The 9,139-nt window shown below is 49.7% G+C and overlaps 1 protein-coding gene across 2 annotated transcripts; it reads left to right on the forward strand.

Moving 5' to 3' along the window:
* The first annotated feature begins 1,471 nt into the window (after positions 1-1,471).
* Positions 1,472-2,934, forward strand: HELT (helt bHLH transcription factor). Of its 2 annotated transcripts, none has more exons than XM_041395796.1 (4): positions 1,472-1,498; positions 1,869-1,973; positions 2,110-2,206; positions 2,330-2,934. In XM_041395796.1, exons 1-4 carry the CDS (start codon positions 1,472-1,474, stop codon positions 2,824-2,826), a joined length of 726 nt encoding a protein of 241 aa, XP_041251730.1. In that variant the 3' UTR covers positions 2,827-2,934. The 2 variants fall into 2 exon arrangements, with proteins under 2 accessions (XP_041251730.1, XP_041251729.1); XM_041395795.1 differs by having other exon boundaries at positions 2,333-2,934.
* Positions 2,935-9,139: the final 6,205 nt, after the last annotated feature.

Genomic DNA, 9,139 nt, shown 5'->3' on the forward strand with positions numbered 1-9,139 from the left:
CGGTGCGGGGCGGTGCGGGGCTGTGCGGGGCGGGTCGGGGGCTCGGTGCGCTCGCCAGGCGAGGAGCGCGGCTGCCCGGGCGGAGGGCCGCGGAGAGGAAAGCTAACAATGCTGTGAAAATATGTTTGCAGAAAATAGACAATTGTTGGATTAAACGTATTCAAGTATGAAATAATGCCTTTTTGTGTAAAAAACCTCAGCAATGTGAGCGTACAAAAGTTCCCCTGTGGCAGTTACTTGCTCCCTTTGTGAGCTTTGCGCTCCGGCGTCTCCACTTGGCGCGTTTAACTCGGAGCCCCCCTTTAAACGCGATTGTTTCTTTCTTTTTAATGACATTTACCGGATCAAAACATGCTGTTAATTCGATCAGAAAGCTTTACCCTCCTTAACAATGCCACAATAATTTCTCCTGAAGTTTGTTAAATTGACCAAAATTAGGCAAATGAATAGGGGGTCTGTCGGCGATCCCGCTCGCAGGTGACACCGAATAATGCACTCTCGGACCAGCTGCGATCCCCTCTTTATTTGGCCCTCTTTTCTTTGACCCGCATTATTAAAATTTAGGCCCAATGAAACTATTCATACTTTTCAATGGGACATTTTCCTATAGGATAATAGGCTACAAATTGAGCCTCTCCAAAGGAGAGGGGGAGAGCAGGGGGGGTAAAACAACAACGCACAGACGCGCACACCACACAAAAAAGGAGCGTCGTGTGCCAAAGGCTGGCGAGAGCCTCCCTGGGCCGACGGAAAAAAAAAAAAGGGGGGGGGATGGGGGGGGGGATATCGTGTGCCAGCCCCCCGGTCCCACACCTGCCGGGGTGTCCCCGGCGCATAAAGCGGTGTAAACAAAAAAATCCTCGCTGCCATCTCTTATAAAGATGGACGTGTCACCAAGTCGTGTGAGAAAAGCCTGAGAACAAACGGGGCCACTCCGTCTCCAAGGGTTCTCCCTTGAACTGGGCGGAACAGCCTATTAAGGGCTTACTTAATTACTTTAATGACTCTGGACAGGCTTTAAAATGCAGTCAGCTCCGGGGCTAAGGGGAGGGGTAGGGGGTGCCGGGGATTTGAAGGCTGGCGGCGGGGACGGGGCCGGGGATGCGGCGAGCGGGGCGCAGGGCGCGGTATCGCGCCCTGCGCCCCGCTCGCCGCATCCCCGGCCCCGTCCCCGCCGCTATTGTGGGACAGTCACGTGTGTCCCCGAGGTCCACGTGGGGCGACACAGCTGGGCCGCCCCCGGCTGCGTGGACGGGGGCGAGGAGGGGGAGAAAGGAAGAAGAGAGAAGAAAAAAAAAAACCCCTCATCCCCTCGCCCCCTTCCACCCTGATCTTTAATGCATACACTCCCTCGGCGCCGCTCTCCCGTAATCCTATGGGATCAGCGGGCCCGTGGAGGCCCCCCGGGGTCCCCCCCAAGAAGTGATGGCTTTATAAGGGGGCCGGAGAGAGAGGGGATGCAGAGCCCACCATGGCCTCCAAGCTCAAGGAGCGGAGGGTGAGTCGTCGCCCGCCTTGCGCGCACGGGTCTGCGGGGCCGCCAAGCCGGCCTGGCCCCGAGCCCTTCGCCGTCTTTCCCTTTGAAAAGCCTCCCCACAAAAAACAACCACACGACCCTCAAAAAACCCAAGGCTGCCCTGCCGGGGCCGTCCGCGCAGTCGAGGAGCCTCCAGGGCCGCGCGGCGAGGACCGGCCACCGGAGCATCATCCTTCCCGAAGCCGCGTCGCGCCCGGCACCACTGCTCGGAGCGGGGTTGGGGACTGACTTCCCTGGAGGGGTCGAGACCGGGGCCGGGGGCGCCTGTCACAGCGAGACTGGATCCATCTGTTTTCTCTTCCCCCACTAACGCGCCCCATATGTTTTGCAGAGGACGCCGGTTTCCCACAAAGTGATTGAGAAGCGGAGGAGGGACCGCATCAACCGCTGCCTCACCGAGCTGGGGAAGACGGTGCCCATGGCTCTGGCCAAGCAGGTAGGCGGGGGGGAGCAGCCCCTACGCCCTTTTCTCCCCGATATCCCCTCCGATACGGCGGGGCTAGGGGGCGGCCCAGTGGAACGCGGAGCAGTCTCAGGGGAGAGGTGATGCCCACCTGCCCTGCCCGTTGCAGAGCTCGGGGAAGCTGGAGAAAGCGGAGATCCTGGAGATGACGGTGCAGTACCTGCGTGCCCTGCACTCGGCGGACTTTCCCCGCGGCCGGGAGAAGGGTAGGTGGGCGGGAGCGACCTCCCGCGGCCCCCGCCAGGTCACTCGCGCCATGGAGGCGGCCTTCCCCCCTCCTCTCCCGACCAGACCCTGAGGAGCTCGATTCCCTTCCCTTTCCTTTCCAGCAGAGCTGCTCTCCGAGTTCGCTAATTACTTCCACTACGGCTACCACGAGTGCATGAAGAACCTGGTCCACTATCTGACGACGGTGGAGAGGATGGAGACCAAAGACACCAAGTACGCCCGCATCCTGGCCTTTCTCCAGTCCAAAGCACGCTTCGTTACTGAGCCTCTCTTCACGTCCCTGGGCTCCCTCCCGGAGCCGGACTTTTCCTACCCGCTGCATCCTGGGCCCGAGTGCCCCGGGCACGTCCACAGTCCCGCCGAGGGCGTGCTCCAGCCGCCCTCGGGGGGGCCATTCCCCTGGCACGGCGCCGCCCGCAACCCCTCCCTGCCCTACCACTTGCCCAGCGCCGCCGTACCCCTCGCCAACCCCGGCCAGCAGCGCAGCACTTTCCTCTCATCCGTGCAGGGGCTGGACCGCCACTACCTCAACCTCCTCGGCCATTCCCACCCCAACGCGTTCGGGCTGCCCCCGGGCCAGCACCCCTCCATGCTATAGAGACTCGTCCCGCCTGAAAAAACATCTATTTATGACCGCGGACACTGCGGGTTACACTCGGGCGCACGGGGAGGCTGCCGGGGGCAGGGAGATGCGCAGGGGTCCCGGCTGGCGAGGAGCCCCCGGGGACCCAGATCTGACCCCGCCCGCCCTCTCCAAGGGCCTGAAGCTGTCCCCACCCGCTCGTCTTCCCACCTCCGGGTTCAGTGCCTGTACAAGTTATGCCTTGGAATAAAAGTTTATACCCGCCGCTGCTTTTTGTTCCGTGAGGGAGTTTCCTCGGGTGGCGGTGGGAGTCTCCCCACGCAGCCACCCAGGGCAAAAAACCCCACGAGCGAGACGTGGTCAGCGATGGCCAGGGAGCTTGCTGCACGCACCGCCCGTGGCCGGCGCTTCGGGCAGGCGGGGCAGGACGCGACGGGCCGGGCGTCGGTGCCGCCCGGTTTGTGCTCCCAGGCTGTCACCGGAGGCTGGGAGAGAGTGCCGGGGTACTCCGGAGCGGCGGATGTCCCATTTCCCCGCAAACCGTGCGCGCCCGTGGAGGGGTGCTCCAGGGGCACGTGTCCGAACGGCGTCTCCCGTGTGCTTTGCCAGCAAATTTCTCTGCGGCGCAGCTTGTTCAGAGGAGGAAGAGTAATGGCGAAGGCGCAGGACGGGGCGGGGAGGGCAGGCGGCCGCCGCGGAGGTGCGGGGCGCTGAGAATAAAACCAATGGAAGCTCCGGGAACGAGTCCCTCCAGCCTCGCCGCCGGCGCGGAACCGCGGCACGGCTCCTCCCGACGGGGCAACTCCAGCCCCGCCTGAACCAAGCGCCCCGGCTGTCTCCATAGCCCCTGGAAGCAGGGAAGCCCGGCCATGCCCGACGGGGCCGGAGCCGTCGAGGGGTAAATTAACTTATTCCAGTTGGGTGGGGAGGCTTTGAGGAGATTTGACCTGGGCTGTTTGCCCAGGTCGCGGAATGGGCTGACCCGCAATTTGTAAACCAACCCGATCCTTTATTCGGAGACAGACAAAAAGATCTTCATTACAATGAGTAAAAAGTGGAATGTGTATCTTCCATTTAACCTGTAAATACAGGAAAAGTTCCTATCCCAGATTAATGGGGAAAAGGTCACACGGCGGGATGATGGTAAGGAGTCAGCTAGGGAGGGGAGAAAAACACTCCCATTTCCTCGGGACACCTTTAGAATGGTAAATCCAGAGGGAACTGCTCTTTTGGTCAGTGTACACAGAACAATATGGACTCAGCCAAACATTCAGCAGCAGGAATGGCTGGTGCCTATTATGAAGACACATGTCCAACACTCATTTTTATCAGCACTGCAGAATATGGTCAAAATGCTACATGACTTTTATTCTGCGTGCTTTAAGCTCTTGTGATCCCTCTTTGTCACTGAAGCATTAAAGATATGGCATTTTCCTGAAAATATAAATATATTCAGCATTTTGATCCCTGTTAACCAAATTAAACAAAACTTTCCTTCGCTAAGTAGATTTTCTCTGTGGGATTAGCAGAGGGCCACCATGGTCAAAACTGGGGGCATTTGCATATAATTTTGCAAACTCGCACTGGTCCATGACAGTCTTTGTCTCTCCAATGTTGCTATCCTGCATTTCTTCTTCTTCTCTTTTTTTTTTTTTTTCTTTTCATTTTCATTTAGCTGTGGAGGATAAACCCCTCTTTGGCTTTACAATGACTTTAGGATAAAAGTCTCCCCTCCCTCCACTCTTTCAGGGCTCTGAGCTCACCCTCCTGCTTTTGGCTCCGAAACTATTTTGGAATTTGCTAAAGTCATCTGTACCAGGCATGGGAACTGAGCTGCCTTCCCAGCTCAGATCCACACCTGTGCATCATGCTCTGTGCACACAGGTGGGTCAGCATAGGCAGTGGGGAACAGAGCTCCCTTGGGACAGGCATCCCCTGTCTTTTGACAGAGGTTCAGCTGATTTGTCTTGATTTTATTTTACATTTCTGTGCCTATAAGACAGAGACTTTTAGCCTTTTTCCCCTCTTGGATTTATTTTAGCTCTGCCATGAGCATCATCTTCCAACCTTGCTGGGAGCAGGTGGGAGCTGGATGACACCTGTGCTGGGCCTGTTAAAGGCTGTACCTGGTCCCAGGTGGGGTGCCTCTCTGGGCTGGCAATGCTCATGTCTGGACAGGAGTGCCATTTACTGGTGTCCAGGAGCAGCTAGCACAGGGAATGAATAGAGAAGGGTTGTTCCTGAAAATAAACTACTTCAATTCCCAAAGCCCCCAAAATATTAGATTCTGTGTTATGTACCTGCTTGGCTAAAAATCTTAATGGTGAATGATTTGCTCTATCATGTCCTATTTCTTTCCTTCAGCTAGCATATTTCTCATTCCTAGACTTTCACATCTCTTTTGCCTTCCTTTCCCATGCCTTTAATGCCCTCTTTTCCATCTCTTCTCCCTGCTATCGGAATTCCTCTCTTTTCCTCACACATTCCATGTCCTGCATGTACTGCAATTCTTCTCGCCCCAGAAAATAGTTGTACAGCATGGTCACACCTCAGTAATTTCTTTATGTTGAGAGAAAACAAATCATGTTGGGATCAAAGGACAGCAAAATGTAAGTTTACAGTTCTGTATCTGATACTGGCTCTCTCTTGCTATTTACTCAGACAGTAGAAGAGTTTATGTTGATCTTTGTAATATTGCATTACTGAAAACATCTCCAACTCCCTAATTTATCCCAAGGATTTATTTGCATTATTATTTAAATAAAACATCACCAATTAGATCAAAGGGACATAAATAGCCTGTGCATAAACTCTCAGTCTTAAAGCTTTATGTTTTCAATCGGTAAATGGCAAAATCTGGAGGAAATTCTACTGTCTCACTTTTAAAATAAGTAAAAAATGTTTATGGACTTTGAGCATATATAACACAGATCAGAACTCTTCTTTCTTCCCATGGTTTTACACCAGTCTGAATGCATTATTCAAAGACCTAGGGGCTTTGCTGGTGGTGCCAAGCTGTGGAGTTTCCAGCCTTGGAAACAGAGCAAATGCCACTGAAAAATTCAGGACAACACAGTAATTCTTGGGGCATCTCATCAATCAGGTCAGTAGCTAACTAGAAAAGAGTATTTTTATTGCACTTTGGGTCTGTAACCCTGCTCACAGCAGGACCACAACCCTGCTCAACACTGGACCACAAAAAGCTGCATCAGCACACCTATAGGGACTGAGCCATGAGTTTGAAAGAAGCAACTGAGGGAAAGAGGAGGAACTGCGCCAACGAAGATTTTTAATTACAGATCTGTTCCAGCAGAGATGCACACAATAATTGGCTTCCTAGTGGTATGGATATGATCCCTTTCCCGTGGTGAAGATCCTGCGAGTTTATAAGTCTTGTGGTCCCACTGCTCCATGGAATGCTGCTGCTATTCCTCAGGCTCAAAGGTACCCCAGGGTTGCCTGCATGATTTGACCAGGATCATGCCAGAAATGCTATTAGAGGTAGAGGATCTTAGGTGCCAGGGTACAATGATCACCCCAATCAGATCAGCTTCTTGCTTCTTGCCCTTCTGCCATTTAATTCTTGAAGATAATTAAATAGTGCCTAGAAGTCCAGGGGGATTGTTTTTCCATTATAAATTGAATCAGTTATAAGGAGGAGGAAACTTTCTGTTTGTCTGTGGAACAGCCTGTGTATTAAACACATGCTACTGAAGCTTGTCCAGCAGCCCTTTTGCAAAGGCAGACTTTTGGAAGGAAACCCTCCAGCCAACAACTTCATATTTGCTGAGATGTAGCATCTCTCACAGATTTGCCTCCTGCCTTGGGTGAGTCTCACATCATCATGTCTATTTCCAGCAAACTTTCCTGAGTAGTGCATAAAGGCTGTTTTAGGAAAAGAACACTGAATTCTCTTGAAGAGAAAAGTGATTATAGAAAGAAGTACAAGAAAAATAATTTTAATATGTATGTATTGTTAAAACTTGGATACCTACCCACATAACATATTGCATATAGAGTGGCATAATAAAACAAACAAAACTAATTTTAAAAGATGAGAAAAAGCAACACTGAAGACTATTAGATGAAATATCACATGGGAAGAAAGAGGAGTAGTTTGTAAGACTCAAACTCAGAATATTAAATTAGGAATTTTATCAAACAAAAAAAAATATTAAACTGAGGAAACAGATTGTTTAACATTTATCTTCAAGATACAGCAACTGAAATTTGAATTATGCTTCATCAGAAGTAACACAATTAATTAGGCTGAAAAAACCCACTTTTGCTAATAGGAAATCTAACCTTTAGTATGTATGCTCTGAAAAGTTAAAGGCAATTTAATTTTTAATTAAGAATACAACACTTCCAAGTGCAGTTCTAGCCTACGTAATGACTACATAATTTAAAAATGAGGCCCTTCAAACAATGGAGTCCTTCAAGGCAACAGGGAATTCATTACAGGGTCTGTGACTCAGTACTTATGCTTTTGGCTTAGTATGAAGTTATTTTTACCCCTGCTGAGGGCTTAACCCAGAGCATGTAGAAATATTTACACCAGCTCACCCTGTAGTAGTTTGTTTAGAGATGCTTGGTCTCCTACTAGCTTTGTGGAAACCAGGCAGTGCCTGACCTCTGAGCTTATTTCCATCTCTTGTGAATTCCAGCACCAAAATTATGCTTTCAGTCCCATAAAGGGTGCAGGTATTTAGAGCAGGGCCCAGTCCAACTGGAACCCTTAAGGCCAGGATCATGGCAGAAAGTGCCTTCATTGTAATTCTTCATACTGTACCTCCATCTCCCTGTCCTTAGTTCCTAGCCTGAGGCTTAGACATTCTTCCAGGAAGTTGAAGCCTCAAGGATGAACGCCAAAAACTGTGTTCCTCTTTGGGAGCACCTTCTTATAACCACTCTGCCCCTACAAAGCAATTTCCGTGTTCTTTGAAGGAACCACTGTGCGCTGGTTCAACCTTTCAAAGGAGACGGTAGTCAATCAGATGGTAGTCAGCCAGGGGAGGGCTTGATCTCAAGGTATCAGCTTGAAGGAGATGTTCACTTTGGAGGCACTAGCAGGAAGCTGTGACATGGTTTCAGTGCTTCCTCACTGCTAGGGTAGAGACTGTGGCTTTTGCCTTTCCCTCCATTCTCCTCTGGAGGTACATTTGATCACCATGTACTACACATACAGGAAGCTTATACAGGCCCTCTTGCATAGTACACCTGGATTCAGTTTAGCTTTTCTCAGTAATTCCTAGTCTGGTTTGGCTGCTATTTGTTTAAATGTGGCTTCATTCAATCCTCATAGCTTCCCATGCATGCTACATTAGTGCCATTCCAGGAATTCACAGAGATTAGCCTTTAAAGGTCAGTCTTTTATGAATAAAATACAGGATTGGTCTTTTCTACTTTTTCCCCCCAAACCAGAACGTCCTTCAATGTATCCTAGGGCAATCTCAAGGTTTGGTACACCTGACAAGTTTTTGATACACCTGTACAACTTTACTCACTACAAGAGTGACACCACTACGGCCATGAGCAAAGATTAGGGTGTAGAGTTTTCCCCTAAATGTGGTAGTATGGAAATAATTTACCCTTACTATGAAATTTACCCTTACTATGAAATTTCAGGACTGGAATATGTAGAAGGAATAATAACAACAAAACCTATTGAACAAACCCCACATGGCTTCAAACTGAGAAAAGTGTAACAGGGATCACTGAAATTCACTGAGAACAGATTACCAAACTTCAAGAACCTCAGCAAACCTAGGGACAGTTTCCATGTCCCATCCAATGTATCCCATCCAACACAATTATACATTAGAATGTTCAAAGGGAATCAATATAACCCGAGTCTTTCCTATTCCATTACAAAATACCTTTTTATCATAGCATGTAGTAGAAATTTTTCTATGCCACAAGCTTTTCTTTCACACAGTACCTTCTCCTCTCTTAAAGAAATGAGAGAAAAACTACTCTTGGAGTTTTATTACTGAAATAATTGCAATAATTTTGGCTGTAATAGTAGTAATTGGAATTATTACTGTAAATTCACTTTGATGTCTGGGAAAGGCAATAAAGTAATTGGAAATAAAGTCTAAGTGCAAGAGTACATAATTTACTGCATAATGTCAAAACCTGCTAGACAGCAAAGATCTAGGAAAATGAATATAAATATGATAAAGGTACCACTCTTTACAAGGCACCATCTCCAGAAAAGAGAGTATGTTAAAGCAAACAAGGGACTCCTACATGCTTGTTAGGTATATCCATATACTGCAATGTATCCTTAGCTAGTGCAGGTGGCAGATTCCTGGACATCCATGAA

The sequence above is a fragment of the Onychostruthus taczanowskii genome, unplaced genomic scaffold (genome assembly GCF_017590055.1).
Source record: "Onychostruthus taczanowskii isolate IOZ18803 unplaced genomic scaffold, ASM1759005v1 scaffold12, whole genome shotgun sequence".
In the NCBI taxonomy this organism is placed as follows: Eukaryota; Metazoa; Chordata; class Aves; order Passeriformes; family Passeridae; genus Onychostruthus; species Onychostruthus taczanowskii.

Coding starts and splice junctions, on each gene's coding strand:
- HELT (XM_041395796.1), top strand. CDS start 1,472: ATGGCCTCCAAGCTCAAGGAGCGGAGG. Junction 1,499..1,868: donor CCAAGCTCAAGGAGCGGAGG/GTGAGTCGTCGC, acceptor TATGTTTTGCAG/AGGACGCCGGTTTCCCACAA. Junction 2,207..2,329: donor TCCCCGCGGCCGGGAGAAGG/GTAGGTGGGCGG, acceptor TTTCCTTTCCAG/CAGAGCTGCTCTCCGAGTTC.